This window comes from Anopheles maculipalpis, chromosome 3RL (genome assembly GCF_943734695.1).
Source record: "Anopheles maculipalpis chromosome 3RL, idAnoMacuDA_375_x, whole genome shotgun sequence".
Classification (NCBI taxonomy): Eukaryota; Metazoa; Arthropoda; class Insecta; order Diptera; family Culicidae; genus Anopheles; species Anopheles maculipalpis.
In genome coordinates this window covers 28,590,966-28,616,641 of record NC_064872.1, presented here as the reverse complement: position 1 = coordinate 28,616,641, position 25,676 = coordinate 28,590,966, and the positions used below count along the sequence as shown (strand labels likewise).

The 25,676-nt window shown below is 45.1% G+C and overlaps 1 protein-coding gene across 1 annotated transcript in view; it reads left to right on the top strand.

The window, feature by feature from the left end:
* The first annotated feature begins 818 nt into the window (after nucleotides 1-818).
* LOC126563771 (collagen alpha-5(IV) chain) overlaps nucleotides 819-25,676 on the top strand; it is a 28,900-nt gene continuing 4,042 nt past the window's right edge. The window contains exons 1-3 of the mRNA XM_050220498.1: nucleotides 819-990; nucleotides 23,917-24,099; nucleotides 24,174-25,629. Coding sequence (XP_050076455.1) covers nucleotides 838-990; nucleotides 23,917-24,099; nucleotides 24,174-25,629 — 1,792 coding nt within the window. The 5' untranslated portion in view covers nucleotides 819-837. The remainder of the gene's footprint in view (nucleotides 991-23,916; nucleotides 24,100-24,173; nucleotides 25,630-25,676) is intronic.

Genomic DNA, 25,676 nt, shown 5'->3' with positions numbered 1-25,676 from the left:
ATGTGTTGCTGCTTTGGAAGAAAATTGTTCCAAGTTGTGCCTACGGGGTCGGGACCACCACCAGGAGCAGCAGCAGTTACAACGGGCAACCGATCCAGCGCGTCCGATCGTTCACAGTGTACTGACTTCAAGACGATCTTGGCGATTTTCTCGAGCTCTTGCCCAAGCCTGGCCGGGCGCTCGTCCGCTCGGGTCGCACTAAAACGCACTCGGGCCGCGATCGTGTCACGATCGGTGTGCGTTTGTGGGTGCGCGGTACGCAGCGGGACACGTGCGGCACAGAATCCGGACGTGGGTTGACCGGCAAGATGGCAAGAAAATGTTACCGAGCGGGCCGGGCCCGTTAGTAGCGATTCGAACGTTCAGAACATTCGATCGGAGCGCGCGCGCGTTTCGTTGGTGTACCGTGTGGCAGAGAGTTCGCGCGCTAGTGCCGTCCGCAACTAGCGTTTTCCACCGATCGGCACGGAAGCTTTCCCTCCTAGGTCTGCTCAGGGTGGGTGTACATTTTTTCCCCGACCACTTCACGGGCTACGGGCTCGGAGCGTTGGCTCTGGGCTCACGCATGAACTTGAAGCGCGATTGAACTTTAACCGTCCACGGTTCGGGTGTGTTGTTGATCCTTCCGTGCGTGTCAGAAGGATTCTTTTACAGCAAGCGAAAATAGACCAGTGGACAATTATTCTTCCCGTGTGTGTGCGTGTGTGTCGGTGTGGGGTGTGCATGTGTATCCGGCAAAGGATCCCGGTGGTAGTTCCGGTATAGAATAGTTCCTCGACAAACGAAAACGAAGTGTGCGCGTGCCTGGGTGTGTGTGTGTAGCCGACACGGAGAGCCATGTTGCGGCCAGCGGACCCCACGCTCCCGGGGGGTCTGGAAACTAAGGACACCGTCCACCGGAGGCGCCGAAGTTCCGTCCGCTCGGTGTCTTTGTGCGTGACACTTTTCCTGACCTGTTTGCTACAGCTTGTGCAACCATCGACGGCAGCGGTAGGTTGCAAGTTCCATTCTTTCTTCCATAAATAATTTTTATATTGTTTCTTGACTGTCTGTTGGTATGGTTGTGAGATTGAGCGTGAGTTTTTATGCTGGTTTAAATAAACACAGGGTAACTTTCCTATTTTGAAATGTTTTAAGCATCACAAAGCTAGTGCCTATAAAGACTGTCACAAATAAGTTCTAGCGAATATAACTGGATGAGATCTAAATGGTGTGATCCAGTAGTAAAGGCGATAGCGATCCTGATCTTCACACGACAGAACCGGGGTACAAATCCCATCCGGACTTACCTATCCAACTACGTGGTGATCAGCAAGCCTATTTAGTCATTCGATGGCCGGGTATGACCTAGAAGGTCGTTAGACCAAGCAGAATGGAATGAAAAGTCTTGCAATAACAACTGATCATAAAAAAATAGGACTCTTGTTTTTATGCAAAAAAAATAGTAAAGTAAATTAAAAAATGTAAATAATTGACAACTGACGATAGAAACGTTGATAATTTTTATATTTGTTCTTTTTTCTCTGTTTTACTAATGCGTAAGCATATAATGTGCTTGTCTAGAAGCTTACTTGACTTGGTATCGTGTCGATCCCGCAGGAAAGTGCCGCTGCTACGATCGCACTGAGTTATCCCAAGCAATGCTCGTTACTAGGTTTCCGTACACTTAATGGACGTTTTGAATACTCAGTGAAATTTATCAAATGAATAGTGGTATATTGCAATGAAATCGTGCAATTTTTGTTTTCGACTTTCTCAACGCTCGACGTTTGTAGCTCCCCAGGAAAAACGGATAAATGAAGAAAAGTCATCCGATAGTTTGCCTACACCAGCACGGTGTATTATTCAAATTTGAATTGGTTTTACCCAAAAAGTAGTTGTAGAAGTTGTTCTAATTACTACTTCTTTAAGTCAGTGTGGATCGTAGAATGCCACTGCCGCGATGCACATTGCCCCTCGGTGAAAATGGGTTTCAAAAATGGATGTTGCAAACCCATTCACTCTTTATTAAAAACTTCAAATTGGAGCATATTTTTGACTGCGCAAATCAATCGTTAGTTGTACTCTGATAATAGAAACTTTTGAGGCGAATCGGTGTTCGAATTTCATCCGAACCGTTCTCCCGTAGTGAGGAAAGACGCTCCAAATGGCCTCAATGACATGTTTACGGGTCACGGAGTGAGTGGCAATGGGGGCACGTGCTGGTAGGAGGGCCAGAATCCTCAAAGAACCTTCCCTCCGGTCGGTAAATACAATGTGATAAGGGCTCCCCAACTTCAATTTCGCTTAGGGCCTCCGCCAACGGCCGGCATTTAGCAATACAGCTTTCCTTCAAGCAGTACAGACTTATCTAGGATCCTTATATTGAGATAAGCGTATGAGTGGCTTGGTCCAGCTGAGATGAGCCTGAAATCTAGTGCTTGTACGATTCTACTTTTCATTCAATATTAAACACTCAGAGAGCGTGTGATAGTTTCAATATACAGGATAACAGTTGAACCGTGCTTCAACGTACAAGTAAATCAGTAAAGTAAATTATTTGTATTACATAACTTATTATTTTGATTGTTTTTGTACAAAAACATTACACAGAAATAGTTTAGAAAAGTATAAAATATGTTCTTTCTACGGCTAAAAACAAAAATTACTTAAACGAACCTCCGAAAAAATGTTGTACCATTTCTTGGCATGTTATTATGCAAAATTTTTGCCAACAGACGTAACACGCGCACCACTTGCTTCCCTTGCCAATGTTGCTGCTGTTCTCATCAGTTCTACCACATAGAAATTCGATCCATGCACAGCCATAGGGCACCTCCTCGTTGTCTCGGTGTTCCCTTTGTTTGAGCCCTTCTACACATAACACTTCTTTTTTGCCATCTCTACCACCCCAGCCAGTAAGATTCTTATGCTCAGATGTTCACATTCAGCGCTTCGGCGCACCATCTACAGCACCGACTTCAACCTTATCAAACTGGGAAACGGTTGGCGAGCGTCGTTCGCCAATGGGTCGACTTTCCGGCTTGCTGCCCTGCGACCGGACAGCACACACATCCAACTCCGTCGCTGCCCGGGGGCGCACAATTCTCGGTAATCGAGTGCGCGCCTGTAATAATGAGGTTAAAGTTGAAGTGTTATTTTTAACGCTTTCCGTCTCATTTGCTCCGGGACCACGGCTCCCGTGGTGTTGGGAAGCCTGTGGACGCTGTAACCGAGCCACGCTCATGGGGAAGAGTTTGGGGCGCTGTGGGTGCGATGGAGCGGGTAGGGAGCAGTGATAAGAAGCGAAACGCGCGTCTTACAGTGCACACAACCACAGCTGGGACATCGAATCTCGCGGATGTTGTCCCGCGCTTCCGTCCGGAAGTCGGATATGCCAAGCCGCGGCTTACAATGTATGTGAAACGAGGTTGCGCGATGCATGAGGTTCTCGTGTGGCTTGACTTGGGGATTTGAAAGTCGTCTAAGCAGACTTAAGCAGCTAGCGAGTAAACGAGTAATTTTGCTGGCTGAAAATAAATGGTGACATCAACCATGCTTGCAGCGGGGATGTACACAGGATGGCGCACAAAAGCGAGTATGTTTGCACGAACCCGACGCCACATGTGTCAGCGGCCAAGAGTTGCATTTCGTTGCACATTTTCCCACTACAGTACCGGGAGTGAGACTGGTCCACAATTTGTGCCGATGGTGCTGTTTTGTCCCACTCTGTTTCCAGGCGAGGTAGTCCCTTCTTTAGAAATTCTAAAGAATTCTAGAACACAAAACCTAATGGGCGCAAAGGACTTCAAATACTTGATGTTATTGCAAACAGCTAAGGTGTGTGCGTGTGATTTGTTGAGGCGTACCATGCTCCTAAAGGTACAAGCACTGCATGCACCAGCCCTACACGAAGGAATGCGCTCACGACTGTCTGTTGGACATCTTGGAATTTGATAAGTGGAAATTAAGCCAACCGAACTGTGTGTTGCTCGCTAAATACAAAGTACCGGGGGCAGCAGAGCGGCTTTGTGTTGATTGTAGAATAAAAGTTCGCAATCGTAATGTCCGAAGCGTCCGAAGACCCGTTTGGGTGATTTAATCGCACGTCTTACGCAGTCGACTGGGTGTTGGTTTTCGCTGAGCCTTCTCACTATCAGCACCGAACTGTTTTGGTATAATTATTTTTAATTCTTTCTGCTCGTGGTTCGCGGGATCTGTCTGCAGGAGCGGTGTGGCTCTGGTATTTCCAGATTTGGCATTGAGAAAGTTTTTTGTTGGGTATTTTTGTGCGGAGTCCTAACACTGATCGCCAGAGGTTATCGGCAGAGAGTCGTCCATCACGAGTTGGGCGACTCAATCTGCGCCAAGATTTAGTGCCGGATCACTGGCTGGTTCGCATTTGATGGTTTATAATTACCTAACTTGATAAGTGTGAATGGATTAAGCCAACGAGAATAGACCGTATTCCAGCAATGAAGTCATATGTATTCTAAAGTCCTGGATAAACTGGCTGTGATGTGTCCGGAAAGTTATTTGTTATCCCACAGCACGTAATCGACGCGGTTACTTCCGCATGGTACCCCATGGTGTCCCAATTGAGCCAGATTGGACACAATTGAAATGGTGGCACAACACGATAATGAAGACATTGTTCCTGCTCCGTACACTACTCGGCAAATGCATTCCAAGCAAAGTACGGCACGTGGCAACAGTGATACCTCTAATATCAACCCAGACAATCTCTCTGCTCTACAATTTCTAGATTGCGTGAGCACCAATTTTTAATGTCTTGTCTTGTCACTCAGCGCCATCTTGCGTGTCCCAGAACGATTGCGCCCGCGAAGAGAGGCAATTAATTAATGCGTACAAAGTTCCAGCCCTCTGCGGTGTTACAGAAATTGCATTAATACATTGCACAAACACAAGACACACAGAGAACAGGAAGATTCTGTTTAGCTCATTAACAAAGTAGCACAATCAGTGTTGATCAGCCTGTCCGCCGTCACCAGCCGGCCAGATTGCATCGAGCGCATCGTTGCAATTTGCCAACAATGGCAGACAGTTTGAAAACCCCTATTCACCCGTTGCAATGCTTTGCATTGGTTTGTTTTTTTGTTTATAGTGAGTTCATTCACGATCGAGGAGGATCGTTTATTGGTTTTTTGTTTTTTACAGCAGCATCTCCTATATCAGTAATCTTCATTCATTGATAGTTACAGTTCATCGCCATTGATAGTTTTTTTTATTGAATAAAAGTCCTTCATAGTATCGTCGAAATTGGAAAATCCCAATTCTGACTTTCTGCAGGCATTGCACAACATCCGTTGGAGGTGAGGCTGACATCATCGCTTTCTTTGCAACCACATGCAGAATCCAACATATCTTCCCACAGTAGTGTGCCCGCTTGGCAAAGCAAATATTTACTCTAACGTCATGCAACTCACGAGTGGTCTATTATTTCACTAGCGGGCGTGAATACACTACCTCCATCCCAGAAATAGAGCAAAGTGCATGCGACCACCATATGTTGCGATCGTGTTTCATTACCCTGTCAAAAACTCGACGATCACAGTTGTTGCCCAAAGCACGATCCTCAAACTTCGCGCCTGCGAAAGGTTATCGGCGGCGGCTAACCTCCTGTTAACGACACGAGTACCACATCGAAAAAAAAATAAAATAAAATAAAGGATGAATGGCGCTGTACTGTTCCATACCATCGTTGAAATCGTTCTGCAATGAAACCTTCCCCGAGCGGTCACACTTCCCCCTGGCGGGGAAGTGGAAGGACGGTTTCGGAGCTGCGAATGTTATTCTAGCCAAGCTTATCAGCAGGACAATGAGCGATACGATGCGATCTTCGCTTTTGTCGACCTGATTGAGCCGACTGGAGTTTGCGTGCCTTGCGGTCTCTGGCTGAATGTGTATAAATATTTCACTGACATCAGACAGGACGTTCAGGAACCGCCAGTGCTATGAATCGTTCCCCATATGTCGTTTCTATGTTTCCGTTGCGTTATGTTTTCGGTCCTGACAACGGACTGATTAACACGTAGCGTCTAACCTTTGGCGGTGAACTTTTTGGACGCTGGTTGGTGATAAGTTCTATGCCGTCATCTTCGAGGCCGTTAGTTGTACGTAATTTAGGACGCTGGAGTAACCATTTGTTTTAATGGAGCAGGGAAGGTTATACTTTCATAATGTGTTGAGTAGATGGCAAGCATTATGAATAACCCTGAAGCGTTAATAAATCCAGTCTCATTAAATTACGCGTTTTCCAGAATAGCCAGAGAGGATTGGCAATTGAAGGATGATTGAAAAGTTTTCCTTGGAAGTCGTTTCTGACTCTGTAAGAGAGAAAACAGCGAAAATAATATCATTCATTCGTAGCATATTATTTCTAAGATTTGTTTCTGAACCAAACCAATGTCTTCTTTTGTAGATGAATTCTTCAAATGCATTACACCAGTTGAGCAGAAGACAAGTGCGTGTTTTGCTTAGAAGAATGCAACAATTGCTTGGAAATACTGGAATAACAGCTGTATGAAATTTCCAGAAACTTGGACTGGGATTTGCAAACGGACAATTTAAATTTGGCAAATGCAAATGGTAAAATTTAATATCAAATTTAACACACAAATTTGCTGCTTGAAATATTTATTTACAATTTGAATTGTACATCACCAGAAATGACGTTAATTTGACACAATTGCGACTGTCAAACGTTTCGTATCCCGGCCACCAATGGCGCTAATAGTTTGTACTGATTCTCAGAGTACTCCGAATGATACCAGAAAGATAAGTAAAAGTTGTACTTTGCAGTTACATGTTTTACGTACAGTCCAGACAGTGTGATACAAAGATAAGATCAATTTTTGCCACCCTGGCGCATAAAATGCTGCTAAGCAAATTAAGCTATCTACCAGGAAGTAATTAAATGCATTAAAGTTGCATAACAAGTAATATTCATTCATCCCAATCGGTTGCAATTATGCTGTCTATATCTCGTCTCGAATCGTCATCATAAATAGTGTACGCACCCGCCCTAGCTTCCACAGCAAATGGATCAATTTGTGTCACCTACTCCAAACCGTACTGATCACACGATATGAATCTAACCCATTACACCCACGAACTCATTTGCTTACGCTAATAATGCAAACCCTGGCTGCCTCCTGTTCGCCTCTAAGCCCGTGTGCATAAACCGACCAAAACCCGGTGCATTCCGATTGCAGTTCTGAGCAGTGCAAAACGACGACGACGATGGCGACAACGACAATAAGCGCAAAACAAATGCCGTGCGAGCATCACCGTCAGGCCGGCACGTTTTTGTCGGTTCCATGGTTCCATAAATGTTCCAGTTTATTTTCGAACCATGACGTTATGTTTCCTTCCGAAATGTTTGTTCCCGTCACGCGGATACATCTGCTGCAGCATCTCTACGCCCTACGCCTTTTATGTACATTGGCTGTGTGCGTCGGTATGTTGCATCGCTAAAGATTTGCGATGCAGGCACTGTACTGGTACTGGTGGCAAATATAACTGCTTCCTGTTCTGCCGGTACCGCATACAGTGTTGTTTCTGTGTTCGCTGTGGTTGATTGCCTGCAGCTGCAATAATAGCTGGCAGCCGGGGCAGTGTGGCCGGCATAACACATTGTGCCGATATCATCATGCTCTGCAGTGCGCTGAGTAAATGGTTCTGGTATTGGTTTCGGTGTAAATGTTTTAAGCAGATGTACACTAGCTGGTTCCTTGTCAGCTGACAAGTACTTGTTTTGCTGATAAGATTCATCAACGAATCGAGACCCTTAATTTGTACCTAAATACACTTGCTGCACAGGCAATAATAGACGGATATCTGTTTCCTTACGCTCACTGCCCGGGAGGAAACACTCCAAGAAACGGTAAGGTATCAAGTTTCTGTTCGTAAATCCATTACAGGAAACACTTCAGGCATACCAATACCCACCGTTTCTGCTGGAAGCAATGATTTGAATTCCAGCCCTTTACACAAATGGGTAACAATAATAAGTCATTACCCTCTCCCAGCAACCCAGCAACCGGTGCTGCACAGCCACCGGTTCCAGACGCAGATCACAGATGATCTTATGACCTGCGAACGGAATGGTTGATCGCGTTTGTTCCATCGCATGGGCCATTAATATGAAATAAATTAGATGTTAAGAATCGAACGTAAACATTACTACATCACGGTGCCAGTGGCAGACCCTCGATGCTACTTTTAAAACTGGCAGCAGTACCATGCACGTTGGCTGTTTTGTGGATGCGAGATCTCATCATTTTTCGACAGCAATCCCAAAAATGGTTCCACGTTCCACTGATGGGCGATGAAGATGCTGTTGGGGAATTTGATATGTCTTGGGTGTACGGTTCCACCGGGTATGGACGCGTTTGGAGTAGAGCTGTGGTCGACAAAGATCCTATAATTTCTCCTTAAAACTCTATATAAATTATCCAACACACAGTACAATGTGCTGCAAAAGAATGCTAAACACACAAGTACTTGTGAAACAATCTGTCAAAGTTCTAAACACTTTCCACAACCCATTTATCTTATCCTATTCGACACGTTCCATCGGCGAGAGGCAAAACGCAGCTTAATAGGTCAATAAGCCATTCAACACGAACTTCTCCTGTCGGCATGTCGATGCAGTAAGCAGCAGCAACTTTAGGCACACTTTATAGCACGATTCCCTTTGATCGTAGAGTAGTACACTTCAAAACATGCATACTCCAGATTGCTAAACGAGATGCGTGCTGAAAACAAACACCAGCGTAATCTTACGTCGATCTTCAAGCAGTGGAGCCGCTCCACTCGGCTCGCTCCACGATACTGAGAAGGGGAGTCTATATTTATAGTCCTCCCGAGGTCTAACGTTCTCGTCTTTTGAGTCTTAATACCTAGCTTGGTCTCATCGTATCGACAATGCTGGATGATTAATCGAACGCCTTAGGCCTGTTCTAACATCTAACGATCGACTTTTTGAAGACGCGGTAGAAATTAGGAAAATGTAGACAGCAATGGCATTCCGGGTGATAATTCAACCAAACTATTCCGTACGAAACTGCACACCGTCCGGAAGACCCAAACTCCCGTATGGCACGCGACATTCGACTGAAGTTCGTCACTGCTTCTGAGACGTTGCCGGTGAGTGATATTTATTGTGCAATGCATACTACCAGCTACAGTGACGGATCGCTCGTAATTTCACGTCCATACACGTGCGTGTGTACGGAGCGACTTTTCCGACACAGGTTCATATAGAATTGTTGTGTTGTGTGTAAACAGAAAATCCGCCCCAAAGGGGAAATAAAAAAACACGGTCCAATTCAACACGATGGATGTAAACAGAGCGTTTCGATTTGCAGCACCAGAAATCTGCAGCATGTGACGGTTCTTTACGGGAACTTCATTCCCTGGATCCCTCCTGACCTGCCACTACCAGACGGCTGAGGCCTGGGTTACCTATCAATGGGTTGCTGTGGTTGAGATCACGGTATCGCGTGTGTCGTCTCGTGCGAAAATTCGTACCAAAAATGGAACTGGTTCAATTTCATGCATTCTCAGTGTCCATTTATGGAGCCGGTGCATTAAAGCCGATCGTTCGTTACGGTACGCTTCAATGTGGAGCAGTTGTGCTGTTTTTGTGAGGGACAAATGGGTGTCTCAAGTTCTCATGTTTTGCATATTTGACGCACACAACTTAACGCCCTGTTAATAGCTTTATTCGGTGTGGATAGATGGAGTCACCTGTCGGAGAGGTGTCTGTCATCTTACCAACGCCGATGCGTTCTAACCTATATTGACATCTCGAAACGGGTTCCCTCCTTGGGATCTTCCCGTCTTCATGATGAATAAATTGTCCTGTGTAAACACGACGTAGTACCTGATCAATTCAGGGCACCCTTGCATCTCCAGCTCAGAAACATCCAGACCTCCATCCGGAGAAGAAGTATACTAGCGTCTAATTCCACAACGCACGAAACACACCGAATCTCGGGCATGCATTCGTATGCGTACATTTAGGTGCAATAAAATATTTTAAATTTCCATTTCGTCCGCACTGTTTCGGTTCAAAAATAGCATCCCCAACACCGGAGGCCGTCGGAGACCGTATCTCCCTTGGTGTGGGCCGGACGACCCGCAGTTACGGCTCCAGTCGGGCGTTGTTTTTCCGCCGCGTCGTTCTGCTTCGGTCTGAGGAGTCTCGCCTGACGGATGCGGATCGGGAAATCTTCTGCTTGTATGTGCAAGAGTTTTAATCACACAATGCTTCTCTCCAACCTTCTCGCACATCTGGCTCTTGCACCAGGAACCGGTACACACAGAGCGGATCATTCATGACTCATGACAGTCGATAGGGGGAAAATGCAGACGCACGGATTGCCACAAAGCCCGGAGGATGACATCTTAAGAACATCCCGAAAATGGTTTGTTCAGGTTTGCTTTTTTTTTTTTTGCTGGCATAATTCATTCAGATGGGAAGCAAATCGTGAATAAACATACGCACAGACACATTCGACGCCACCGGGGCGGGATCTTTGACGATCGCGTCAACAAATCAAGATTGCACAATCGCACTGGGCAAACGGTTGATTGATTTTTATGCGAAAGGTTACTCTTTTCTTTCTGGATGGTTCTGTTTGCTCCGAAGCAAGTTTGTCTGTATTATTATAAATATTGTGATCTCAAGGAAGTTTGCGCTGTTGTGGTACTGTGGATGGAACTGCAGCCATGTTTCAGAACACAAACAAAAACGAGCTATTTCTGCACTGACTTGGACTTGGAGCGTTGCAAGCATTCGTCGCTACAAGACTGGCAGATGTTTTGGGATATGCAGATGTATCGTAGAAGAGTGATGGTCCGCTACGGGATTGTGGGAGGTCCTTAAAGAAATGCTCAGAATTTTAAGGAAAGAATAAACCTTCGAACCATGTAATCGAATTGTACTTTCACTTAAGGGAATATTTATAAAAAAAAAAACATTGTGGAACTTTGCAATCACGTAATGGAATTATGCATTCACTGAGGGGAAGTTGGCATCGCGACTGTGGGATTTTGCAATTTGTTATGGTTGAAAGAAGCAATAACTTTTGCAGAAGCAGAGCAACTTTTGCTACTATTTTTTGCGTTAAATTCGTCCACATTTCTGATACGGTGATAACGATACAGTCTGCTGATATAAACAAGCTATAGAAGACTTTTTTTTTCATTTTTGTTTTACAGAAACAAACACTCAGCAGAAACTCCACAATATGATTGCAATTTTCCCCTAAATTAATGTAAGATTCCGCTATATAATCGCAAAGTTGTCCAAGAAGCATGTAATCTTCCACTAACTATTTGAAAAATGCCGCTAAGTGATTCAGAATTTCTATTATATTTTATATGAAATCTTAACTTACTGATGAACTCCAATTCGGTAGACAATCAGTCAATCAATATGGCGAAGTTTATTGTTTGTAACTTAAATGTCCATTAGACCTTAAAAAATATTATTGGAAAATTTGGTACAATGCAGGTATGTTCGAATGGATACGATCGAGTCATTTGTTCACCACTGACCAATCCCATTACATGCTCCAACTTGCCAAGTATGCCATTGCTTACCCACTGTCAACCCGTTTTTGGGCGTATGCAAAATAGAAAGTGCAACAAATTCATCTCCATCATCCCACCTCGCTGAACACTTCGCTCCAGCATGGGAATGGGACAAGCGCAACACACGCGCTAGAAGCAGAAAAAAGTCAACCTACGAACCTTCGAAGTCTTCGTGCCCGAATGCATGCAACAAGCCATCGACGCGGATGCATCGATGCATCTCCATGGGAGTAGTGTTTTGTTTACGTGGTGAAGGAATTTATTTTCAGACGTTGTTCCTAGTTCTTTCTATTTTTACACCCACGAGACAGCCGCCGTGCGCTCTAGAGTGTGAGGGTGAGAGGTCTCACGCATTTTATAATTATTCTTCCTTTTTCTTTTCCCCAAAAAATTTCGAACAGAAGTTTAGTTACCGTGGGTAGAAATTTCCCGTGGCCCAATTGATCGTCTGTAAGGCGATCGGGTGCAAACGTTCCGGTTAATCTCTGGATGCAGTTCAAGAGTGAAGTAAAGCACTAATATGCATCGTGATAGAGGGTTTTAATGTCCGGTACAATTAAAACGCGTTCATTAGTGTACTTGATTTATCTACTTCTTCAGTATCATTTGTTTAACTGTGTCTCGCTGAGTGTCATCTCATTTCCTCAAGATAATTTTTCATCCCATTGTGGTAACAGTAGCGGATGATGTATAAATCATTTGAAACCAGTCTCAGCTACGCACTTTAGTCTTCGGTTCCCGGCATCTTTCGCAACAAGTTGCCACATGGTGGTGCATGGTTGTCCTGACTCGTTCTTGGAAATGCTCTCCTCTGCACAGCGACCGACCGCGCACTAATTGGGGTTTCAGCATAGAACATCCACGAACGACGAAGACCTTGCACCAGAGTTCTAGCGTGAAATGATCGCGCTTCGGGACCTAGTTTTGCTTTCGTTCACGATCACGCACCGGTTTCGCCCTTATGATCCCACCGAAAAAGGTCGCTCCCGTCACAGACGACAGACTCTCCAAGGGAGTTCAAGGGAGCACTGCGTACATTACTTCTTGCTACATTATGCAAGACCCGGCGGCAGTGTGTGTGTATCTCGCGAAAGCGCCAGCAATCGTTGTGGACCTTTGTCGCGAAAGAAGCGGCAACTCAAGCGAAGGTGGGTTTTCAAAATTGCATCCGACGCGAATGAGTTTTGCTCGTAAATCACAACCATGAAGCCGCCGCACTTTGTTGCATCCGCGCATAAAGACTGCATTTTCTGGGTCTATGTCAACTTCCTGACATCATCCTCGAGCGGCATTGAAAGGGTGACGAGATAATTGTCCCCCTAAATGTGTTGTGTCCTGCATGTTTTGGATTCGTTTTGGTGCACATTTCGTTGCGATATCACCGATGGCCATCATCATCAGCACCAGGGAGTTCGTTTGGTTGGTGCTAATTTATAGTCATGCCGGACTCCTACATGAACCGCTGGACCACTCGACCACCGTGCTGACCTAATGCGCCAACTACTCGCCGTAAAGGCATGAAAGTTTCGACTCAGCAACACTGGAGAGTTCTCTTCCATCGATGTTGGTTTTGTTCGCACATACAGAAAAATGGCTGGGACACTTTATATTTCGCTTGACCACAGGACAGACGTAGATGTTATGACTGTGATTGCGTGACGGTTAAAGCTAGTCTTACTTTTTGGATTTGGCCTGACCGGTTAGTACCGATTGTTGTGGCGTTGGCGTTTGTGATTTTTCGATCAGCAAATCCGATTTACGATCGGCCAGTATGCGTCGGTTGAACGTCGAGTAGATCGAAGATCTTGGACCAGTGTGCGGGAATGTTTATTTCTTGTTTCGGGCGTCTTCTTTGCTGTTTGAAAGCGAATTTCATCCGGCCAGCAATCATCACCATAAACGGGGATGGTGTAATAAAGAGAAATAATCTACGAACAGATGACTATCTGGACAAATTGGTAGGTGTTGTATGGGTAACTATTAATGGGGGACGATTTTTAAGTGTTGCTTATATTAATTGAGCGTTGTGTTGTGTGATGTATCTTCCGATTATTGCAATACAGAAATGAAGCTGTTTCACTTGGAGCTCTCTACTGCTCTTTAACATAAGTTTAGCCTTTTTTGTGAGTGTGTATAATTAAGCTAGGCTAAATTATATGGACTAACTATGTCTAGTCATCCACCCATCTGAATCGTATTGTAGAGCTCAAGAATTCGGAAAAATCAACGAAAGCCACCACGACTGTCACGCCCTACTAGAGGCGTTTCAAATCAACCTTACTGTCCATCATTCAATTCCCTCCAAAATAAACAGCGAAAAGATGAAGTCCACCGACGCAACGAAAGATAAAACAAACTCTCCCTTTCTTCCCAGCCGCGAAACATTACCCACTCGTGTAAACATTGATCGTGTTCGGAACCCGCCACAGGAAGAATTCGGCCAGAAAATCCATAATACCATACGGTGCCCGATCTTTCGAATCCAAACTCCCGTTGTTGCATAAAAATGCCCCTCATCGACATACCGATTGCTTAATGCCGTTCCAGGACCACCCATGAAGCGAACGGGGATCCCAAAGGGCTTCGCCGTTCCACTTCATTTGACGCGTGCCCTGGCGGATCTGTATCCCGTCCACGGTACACACTACAGCAGCCGGAATCCTGCTGATCTTGAAACGATGTGACTTGTCCATGATTGGAAGCTTGCCAATGGCGGTAGAACCCGTCCATCAAGAAGAACAAAATTGTGCAGACACGCATGCTCCCTCCCTTGTTCTTGTTGCGCTCCATCGCATTCGGTGAAAAGTGATTGCGCATATGTTGGGTTTATGGAATGGCGGAAGGTATTTGGCGAAGAATGTTGATGCAATCTCCAGATGACACCATCGGACGGATGTGTGCATCGCGAGCTATTCAATCATACGCGCGATGACATAATTAGTTGTGCGATGAGATCAGCCTAGCGAGCCTAGGTCCGCTCAGTGTAAAACGGGGCCAATTTTGTTTTGGGCACGGGCGACAAGCGGACTAGCCGGACGGCAAACTAGGTTGACAGCGAACGGGGACATATGTACACGGTTTAATTGTTTAATTTGCGGTGTAATTGCGCCCGGTGTACATCAAAGTGTGTTGCAATGTTGTAAAGGAGGTGGAAAAATCTGCCCATTGGCCTTATCAACATCATTGGTGACAGCTGTAATACGGGGCATGGTTTAGGTGAATTAGAATTGAGAAAAGAGGTTCATTAGGGTCTTAAATGAATGCGGAGCGTTTTGCCGAAGAAGGCTTCAGAGAGTCGTACGGAGTGTCACATGCGAATGATTTTTTCGTAGTCTATCGGAATGTTTTGATACTTTAAATTTCTTTCTTAATTCCTAGGTGAGATCCCAAAGATTCCAAAGTCAAAGAAACCGTTGATCAATCCTCAATCCTAGAAAATTAATTCAAAAATTGAAATAAATCTCATAGTGTAGAGCTTTGCTTTCATTAGGAGTCTTTGATTACTCGTCTAATATGTCTAATATGTTCAACCGTCAAAACTGCCGCGAATAAGTCAAGAAATCTAAGAGCAGATCTCCAAAATCAAAAACCCAAGCACACATTTGTTCTAAATACTTATTTAGTCCCGATATAAATCAAATTAATTAGAATAGATAAACTCACCAACAACTTCACCTCCGATGAGTTCTCTCTCTCTCTCTCTCTCTCTCTCTCTCTCTCTCTCTCTCTCTCCCTCTCTAATGATGTTCCCCTGTCTGGTTCAGGTTTGTAAATATCAATGATCCATGAAGTCACATCAGTTTCACTGGAATTAGCTAAAAACCTCAATCCCCTATTGGACCGTCACCAATATGGCGCTTCGCTGCTCGGTGCTGATTTATTGCGCGTCCATAAATTATTGCTACCGCTACCGAAGTGCCTGGTTTCAATCCGGAAACCATCAAAGCAGCGACTTGTTTAGCATCAGACGAAACAGACACTCAGATTGTAAACGATCATATCGGACGGAGACGGGGGTGGGTGGGAAAGGAGAAGGATGCCAGGGGAGAGGAAATAAAACACATCCCACATCCACCATATTGGGTACGTTTAATTTGCGAATCAATTTACCATCAGGATCATGTCTTGCAGTTGTACACCAACGTGGTTGGTTTATATTTTTTCGGTGTGGAAATCATGGGTTTCAGATTGATATTCACTACCCTTCCTTACATTGTAGAAGCAAATTAGTGATAGCCTATTTCCATGCGCTCAGGAAGTGTGTCGGAACACGTGTCCCAGCGTGCCTTGACGTGCCTTCCCCTAAGTCTACTAACAGAATAACCTTCAACTCTACCGATTGGTCGTATCCTGTCGGCTAGAAATAAGCATTCACTACCCACACGTTCTAGGCTGTCATTGGGGCATGAGGTTTCGTTATCAAAACTGTTACACATTCAACCCCAAATAGCTACCACTAAAACAAGTGCCCTAAGCCTGCTGATAGCCGATAGTGTGTGATGTTAATACACAGCCAGCCAAAGATCGTATAAGCCATGTGCTCGCGGGAACACGTTTGGTTTTTAGAGCGGAAGTGTTGTTGCTGGTTTGTCTGCCGCTCCATCCTAGAGCTGTTGCTTCGTACTCTTAGTTCTAGATTTGCGCAATGGCCAGGAAGTGGTGATACGCACTCCACTCACTGGTAAATTCCAGCTGGCGACAATGGGGAACAGTCAGCGGTTGGTTGTGATAAGTATAAAATGTTGCAAAAAAAAAAAATTGAAATGAAGTAAGCACCAGAGCCGCTCACTTCACGACACGTAAGCTCTTGACTCCTCCTACGCTACTGACAGCACCAGAACAGTGTGGTGCCCAACTGTAGCGAAAATCGTACAGTGACCGTTGGCAAAAAAAGCGGCAAAAAATAAAAATTTTATATTCTACTCACCACCGATGCGGGATCTAATATCGTCTGCATATCGTCATTGCGGTTTGTGACGAGCTGTAATAGCCATCCACCCCCGATACTCAAAACCCACAATGTACGAGAAGATTGGATTAGATGTCAAACACACAAACGAAAGAAAGCAACAGCAAAAAAAAAAACCCAAGCCCAGGCAACAACAACTGAAGCCATTCATGAGTGGTGTGTGGTTCCATGGTGAAGTTTGTTAATGAGCAGCGTTTCATTCATCTGTTGCTCGCAAAATCATGGGAAATGTGTAACCCCAGGCCACGATCGTTGGCGATCGAGAGCCAAGAATAATTATCGCATCTTGCGAACGGATGTGTCTGGAGTAATGTTTTCATAAGCGGAGGTTTTCTTTAATTCTACTCGGTCTTTTCGAGCCATGTTGGGTGTTCCACACTATATGCGGAGTGATATTTGATGAACGATTCCGTGTACCTTACTTTTTGCGATCGCCATCCTACCGTTTGATGTGTGCGTACCGATGCTGCAGTGTTTATCTTTCGATCGGAGGTTTGAAGTTGACGGCTTTTCTTTTTTTGTTTTGCTGGAGTAATTATTTACGTTAAGACATTCCAGGGCAAATTTGATTTATCGGTAAGATGCAATGCTGCTGCTTGAGATCTTAACTGTAAGGAAATCGCGAATGTAAGAAGGTTAATTATTCAAACAGACTGACCTATTACTTGCAAGAATAGAAATTACTTATTCATGCTATCAGACAAGAAGTGGTATGAATTTTTGTATCAGAATGCGAAATTTTTACACAATGCTGAAGGAAAAATTGGAGTGAAAGTGATCGTTCATACCATCTTCTTCTTCTTCTTGACTTAACCACCTTGTAGGTCACGCCGATCGTCTTATGTCTTACAGAACATGCTTTACAAATGGCAGGGATTTGAAACCCGATCCTGCCATATAAAGACTGATGCCGTTGTCTCCTCAGTAACGAGTCGCCAAACTTTATCGACTAACCTTATTCTTACTATCCAAAGGATATCTATAAAACATTGAAAATAGAGCATGGACATGACCGTGTGGTCAATTGATTGTACTTCCAAATTACCTTAATGGTGACCAAAAAAATTTTTTTTTGGAAAACCTTTATTGGAGGACCTCCGTCAGCAATTTTTCAGTTGAGTGTGGCTCAAGCAAAGCATAAATTTTGTGCTTTATTATTAAAATCAAGGCTAAGAGTCGATTTTAATGCAACATAATACTAGACGACAGTACCATTCTTATATCTTCAATTGGGAACAGCTTCAGCAATCAAATTCTTTTGAATTCATGATGAGAGCTCAAGAACCACATTTTTAAAGCATCGAATGGCGTTCTAAGGACCAAGGGCTTTGCTTATCTTGTCTTGTAAAGGATCTTGTCGTCCAGAAGATACAATCATGCTCCTTCAAAGTAAAGTTCAAAGTTAAGACTGACCCTGGACAAGGCTGTCCAGGGTGTTATTCAAAGGGTGTCTACCATGGGTCATTTTCATAGCAAAACAATAACAGGCTGTGTTTACTTTTTTTTATTGCATATGAAAAAAAATTGGATCATTCTCCTCACCCACTCACATCGTACAATTGCGCAACCATGCCTTAATTACTATGTTATCAAACATAGCACATAACTTAAATTTTATATGCAATATTTTACAAACCTCAAACCCCGAACAAGTAAACATTCTCCGAACGGAGCCAGGGAACTTCCAGTTGGAACACTGTCGAACGGTCAGTTCTCCCCATGTGATCGTTTCTATCAGCAGAAAGTCAATGTTAATGAACCTACGACCGAATGCAACAGGAAACCTGCAAACGTGACACATTCTTCGATGTGTTCTACTTGGTGGTAAACCTTCCCGATTGTTCACACACTCGCCACAGCTGAAGTTGTTCACGAACTTATCGTATTTAGACCATCGTGAGCTTGTTGTGCAAGTAAATTTTAATTCCTGGATAAAATAATGAAGCAATATCGCTACCGATTGGAAGAAAGAATTACTCAACCAGCACGATATCATATATCTTACAATCGGAGGTGGAAAATTCATAACAACAATCCATTCTACTATATAACGCGATCAGTAAAGATGACTCGGACAGTACAAAATCAATCGCCAGCCTCTTTAATTTTTTTTTTGTTACTCTCGGCTACTGTCGGCACATTAGTCACAGTCTCGCGGACATGTGTTTTTTACATTGAGCAGTGCAACATGTGCGATAGATATCGACGATCCTCATCCCGTTAGCCCAAGATGCCGTGCAGCTCCTCGCGCAAGATGCGAAAAGGAAGGAGCAAACTGGCAGCACACGGCAAAATGAAAGAATAACATTACGGTACAAAATGGGAGAAGATATGAAAATAACAAAAACAACAAAAAAAACCCTCCAACATCGTAACCCATTTCGCGTACGAGATGGATGAAAAAATGCCGATGATGCAAGATTTACGCGATGATCCTCGGCCTTACTGTTCCGCGATCCAGCAACAGACGTATGGTTGGTGTGTGTGTATTAATAAATGCATACGATCCAATATCTTGGCGGTATGCCCCCGGGGTAGTAGTAACACACATCACATTTGCCTTGTCTGCAGCGAGGAGTTGCCCATCTTCATTACAATGTGCATAGGCAAGTGCATCGTTCCCTGTCGTCCAGCACGAGTTGCGGACGAGAAGACTGATTCCGTGCACTAATTATCAATTTAGAGAGTATTTGTTTTTATTGCCCTGTGTTTTGCGTTTTTCACGCATAAGCAACACCGATCGCACATGATGGACGGTTTATGTATGTGCCCTTCAGCTCGTTTGTGCCATAATAACTGCACGTACTGGCTCGTTCGAGGGCGATGCTTTGCGTTGGTAAGAATCGCCATACAGCTGAAAGAAGTGATGGCTTTTTATAAAAATATAAGTTCTTTAGAAGCAATGGAAAAGAAATCCCTTCCTCCAACAGCAGTCTTTTGAACTGCAAGCAAGCGTCCTGACCAGCCTGATCGATGAGAAATCGCACTACCGAAGGATGTATAATTATCGGTCACAGTAGGAAATCATAATCAGAACACATTACTGTTTATCCTACACCCGCCGCCTGTCCTGTGCTAACCCCATTTTGGCCCCCTCTCGCGATTTGTTTACACTGATCGAAAAACACCGATCAGATCTTCAAAGATCTTCAGAACGTTCCGTACAGAAGCGCACGACGTGCATATGGCGGGTGGATAAATACATCTCACGCAATCGATCGTGCCTTCTCACAGTGTCTTTCGGCTTAGATAAACAGTGTGCCATCTTAGGATCACATCTTCCAGACCCGGGAGTTATAGCTCCGGAAATGTGATTCCGAAGGAAACTGACAACCCCGAACGATCGATATTACAAATTGGCAGCAAATTTGTGCCATTTTTTTTTCAACTGCCGACTCTACAAAAACAAAACCGAAATCACCAAACTTCAGTGTACACCCGAAGCGATACTGACGATGAAAACAAATTTTCCTTCCTTCCTAAGCGTAACATGACTACGCACGCAGCCGGCTTCTCGTACGATCGGTAAAACGATACGTCTCGAGGATCCCTCGTGCGTGTGTGTCAGCACAACTGTCACAGTGGCGGAACGAAACACATGTTTCATCGTTACATCGGAAGTGTCATAGTCCCTTGCGCTGGGTGTGTTAATAGATGGCTTTCTAATAGGCCGGTTCCCGCCCGCGTGCCTCGGTGTGAAGTTGTTGAACCGGCAGAGACACCGGGCAATCGATGGCAATTAGGTTGAACGCGAATAGCTTTGCGGATGATTTAGTGCCCGCGGTTAGTGGAGGTTCAGCTTTAATTACTGCGTGTGGTGAAGTTAATCATTTTTTGAGGATGAACATGTGGCGATTTGTTTGAAGGGATTCTAAACAGTTACTGACACTGTATCGCTTGTTGCGGTGTCATCAAACGTTATTAAATGGACGTGAAGACAGCAAGACAATTCATTACTTAAATGTTCTAGCCAAACGGTGAGTCAAGTGTCCTCGTCTACAACCGTTCGATATCGGTCTTCGTGATTTCGTGCAGTTATCAGATCTATTGTGTTCTTTGTCCAAACCCACAGTGGAATAAATCGTAAAGAATTGCTCAAGTAACCACAACCATTCCATATCACTTGGACTCACATATCTGATCTGATCTGGCTAATCAAATAGATCTTCGAATTATCTATGGGTTTCGGATTTGTAAAAAATTGCCTGATATCTAATGTATCTCACAGTGCTCCACAAAATAAAATCTAGATATTCAAGAGTTGAATAATTGGTAAATTCCTGCTGAGAAAAAAATCCAAAAGAGGCTACAAACTGTCTGGTACAATGAACTCTGATATCACAGTTCCTTTGAACTTTTTTTTTTATCCCAAACTTTCTTAGCAAATCTTTAATAATCTTAATCCTTTCATTTTAATCAGAAAATACTTTTTGCTGAGGTCACTAACGGAAAATCCGGACAATGGTTTGCTTGTCAATGGGTTGGTTTTCTGATTCCACATTGATTATTTTTATGTAACTCTTTACTTCTGCAATTCTGGTGGAACCTATTAGGAAATAGCAAACGACTTCATACAGTTAAATAACTATATCATGAAGGAAACCAAAAATCTGTTTCTATTTAACAAAAATAACATTGTCGTAATTGAATCTTATTTTGTAGTTTCCACTGACATCAGATCTATGATACAGAACTGTACATTGAACCGTAGTTTGGAAACCCCAGCTCGAGAATAATTAGGGCTGATGAAATTTTTTATGCACAATAATGTCTTGATCAACGCTCCACAGTAAAAAATGTATAAAAATCCTTTATTCGAAATGAAGAAATAAAAATATAAAACCAGCAAAAGTGAAAGGAAATGTTAACCAAAATTGATAGCTGGTACTCCATCAACCATTAAACATATCCTTACTTCTTGGAGCAAATGAGGCACTTTCGAACTTCGAAAAACAACTATTGAGAAGAGTGTGTGTGTTTGTAGTTGAATCAGGAGAAGAAAGACTCCAAATAGTCTGTGTTCCAAGAAGTTGCATCTTGTAGTACGAAATTATAACACGATAAGTAGTAATAGTATAGTAATAGTAATAGTAGTATAGTTCGATAAGTAGTAATGCCTTTCAAATGACTTCACATATGCCAATAAAATTTACCATTTGAAATATAAAACAAACATGTACCCACCATGTCGACCAGATCGATAAAAGATCGAAAGACAACATTTCGTTCCCATTTCTACACGCCTCATAAAAGAAAGAAGGCTCTTTTGGCACTCCTGCAGTTAGATGTTGGCTTGCCCACAGCATTCGATTCCCCCAGTTTTTGATCCATTAAGAAGTTAATGATCATCATTCCATGCCGCCTTCCATCGGTCATTAAGGCGGCCAGAGAGCAAGAGAGTGTGTGCCAGGACCGAATGCCTCAGGGTTGAACTGGATGTAAGGACGAACGATTTGTATTTGCGCCGTCTGCAGCAAGCGATGAAGATCGCCCAAGAAACACTTAAAAACTGCTCTACTCTTAAATTGATTAATTTTTACCGCCCTCCAAGGTTGGCGCATTAAAAACTTCCTCCGTCAACGCGAGGGTTTAAACTGCAGTTTGCCAAAACCTACCATCACCAACCAGTCTGGACCTGTGGAGTGTGCTGCGGAAGATTCGCATGCAGAAAACCCGACAGCGGACAGCGAGCGAGAAATTTCGCCCAATGCATTAACGCTGCTAACTGGTTTTGTGTGAAAAGTCTCCCGAAAAACTCGGCACCATTCCTGGGTCCAAGGGTCCGACAAAACTTTTGGCGCTTACCGACGACGATCCAGGAACAGGTTTCGAGTGGCCGATTTGTTTTGTGTGTGTGTTTTTTTTCTGAATCCAGAGCCCTTTTACACCCAAAAGAATTGAAAAGACGAATTTGCTTCTTGCACGTGGTTTTTTGTTTGTTGCTGCGGTGCATCGCGAATTCGCCGGGAAGAATTAGCGGTAAAAGGTACGGTTCGGTTGAGAGTTCCTTCGGCGTGACTGGATGCTCTCGTTCCGGAAGATATGACTTCATCCTATATTCGACAACATTCAAATCATTCTTGCTGAAGGGGGAAAGCGGAGCTGCCTTATTGACGCCACCGTAGACATATTTCGCATCACGAATCGTTGGCACGAGTTTATCGTGGCGTTTGACTTCCCTACGGGATGGAGTTAATCGCTAGCTTGATGCCGACAAACAATTCCTGGACGTTGTTATTATGCAAATATGGGGAGCCGTCTCTAGCATCTCGTGTTGTAGACGAGCTGAACACCTTTCTACGACCATGCACCATCAAGACTGGATCGCATTCCTCTGAGGATCAATTGTAAGAAGTGAAATGGCATTCCCGCCCATTGTAACAGCTTTGAGTAAAATATCCCCCAAATACTAGCCTTAATCTGGACGATTTGTACTTGCATAGTAGGTTTATCGTAAAATGCCAATAAAATGTGTTCGCTGCCACGACCGTCGACGGATCGAGTGTGGCTGCAACTCGACAGCTCGTTCCCTCGTCTACTAATCCGTGAACAAATAGAACACATATGATCGACAGGGAATCGAACCAGTCTTGGGATGCGCACGTTGGTTCTTCTGGTGCAAGAAATTAAATACAATGTTGGGCAATAAACTACTCCCCGCGATGTGTAATACCTTCTCACAACTGACATATTTAAACACTCGCCACAATTCCACTGGCCGAGTCAACCCCAATGTACATGCATTGCAGATGCTGCAAGAATACCAACACTTTGTACGCCTCCATACCTTCCGTGTATGTTGTTTTGGTTGTTTGGGCATTCATCGCGTCCCTTCCGGCCATACCAGCCTTGGATGGAAACGAACATTTTATCACCGCACACACCACATATGTCCGGCGATCCGCTTGCTCAATGGGCATCATCGTTTCGAGCGTGGAATCCGTTTGTAAAACAAAGTTTTCCCTGAGCCAAAGTGTGACTGCAACACCGATGAACACAGGGAGCTGATGCGATTCCTCCGGGCTGGAACGGAATAGTTTGTTTTTCTATTTTTACGACGCTTGTCGATTGCTTCACCTAGGTTCCCCGCTACACTACACTGCCATCGTGCACTGCCCACAGGGGCGGAACTGAACCAAGAACAGAAGGCCCCTGTCCGGGACCTGTGGGCAGAATTTTTGTGTTTGTTTCTGTTTTTTTTTTTTTGCTCCGCTCAAAATCTGGGTCAACCCAAAACGATGGCAATGATGTGGTTATGATTCGAAGTCGATATCGGGAATGATTCACTCGCTAATGATGCTTTTCGTATGCTTTGGTATCTCTCTCCTCATCACGCGCAATAGGTCTGCAACCAAACAGTATGTGACTGCAAAGGATTGAAAGGTTATCAGGGACAGATGGGACCACACGGTGTACCTGGCCAGAGCGGTGATCCCGGAGACTTTGGCCCTGATGGTCCACCAGGACTGCGTGGTGATGTGGGCAATCGAGGAGAAATCGGTACGAGCGGTCCGAAGGGTTATCGAGTAAGTATCAACGAAACGATGTGAAAGGTTGAAGAAAATTAAATAAAAATGTTTGGCAACTCCTTTTCCAACAGGGTGATTCAGGCGAGCGTGGACCAATGGGTGCACCAGGATATGCGGGACTTCCCGGTGAGCCCGGTTACCGTGGCCCTTTCGGTATAGATGGTTGCAACGGAACGGACGGTGCAATGGGACCACCCGGCTATCCTGGAATTCCGGGTGAACGAGGCCCTCAGGGTCCGCCCGGTGCGCTCGGTCCTCGCGGTGACTCCGGTGAAGGTGGTATAAACTCGAAAGGCACCAAAGGTGATCGTGGAGTAGCCGGTGTGCCCGGTGTACCCGGTCTGCCAGGGTGGCAAGGTGGTCGAGGTGCTGATGGATTCGACGGCGAGACCGGTCCACCTGGAGACGATGGGTTACCCGGACCGAAAGGCGAACGAGGTGAACAGAGCGATGATTTCTGCCCCGGAGAACCAGGAGACCCGGGTGAACCTTACCATTATTGGGGTGGCAAAAACGAAACGGTTAGCAGAGGCATGCCAGGTCCGAAGGGAGATCGTGGTTTAGATGGAATGCCGGGTATGCCGGGCATGAAGGGTGATTCAGGCATGCAGGGCGAGCGTGGTCAGAAAGGCTTCAAGGGTGAGGAGGGTAAGTTTGGTGATCGTGGCAAACAGGGCAAGGAGGGTCCACCGGGTGCGCCGGGCGAAAAGGGAGAGAAAGGTGCTCCCGGTTATGCTGGACTGGATGGTATGCCCGGCGACAAGGGACCGTCGGGAGATGATGGGCGGCCGGGACTGCCGGGAGTGCAGGGACCACCGGGACCGAAGGGTGAATACCGACCCGAGCTCGCACCGATCGTAATTGGACCGCAAGGACCACAGGGCGATATTGGACCACCCGGCCGACCTGGTAACGTCGGTATACCCGGCAACAAGGGTCTTCGTGGACCGATGGGACCTCCCGGTCCACCAGGAGATCCGGGACTTAATGGACGCCAAGGTCCGAAAGGTATCTCGCCTCCCGGGCAGCGTGGTGACGATGGTGAGTCAGGTCAACCGGGATTGGTAGGCGCTCGTGGTACACCGGGCAACGCCGGTCCGAAGGGTCAGGTTGGATTCCCGGGCCGTAATCTGCAGGGACCGAAAGGTGAACCAGGTACGAACGGATTGAATGGAGATTTTGGTGAGAAGGGTGACCAGGGTGATGCTGGTGAACCCGGCGACAAAGGTTTGCCTGGTATCGGTGTTAACATCACCGGACCACAGGGACCGGCCGGATTTCCTGGCCGGGATGGGCCACCTGGCGATTTGGGCTTTAACGGTTACAACGGTCCGAAAGGTGACAAGGGTTTCCGCGGAGAGGATTGTGGCACTTGCCCTCCCGGCCCGAAAGGCGTTAAGGGTGAGGATGGTGATATTGGACGTCCTGGACTTGACGGGTACGATGGTAATCGTGGACTGCCTGGTCCACGCGGCTACCAGGGCACACCGGGAAAGCAAGGTCTAAGGGGTTTACTCGGTCGGAAAGGTGAGTTGTGATCATCTATCCGGAATCGGTGCATTGTTTTTAAACCC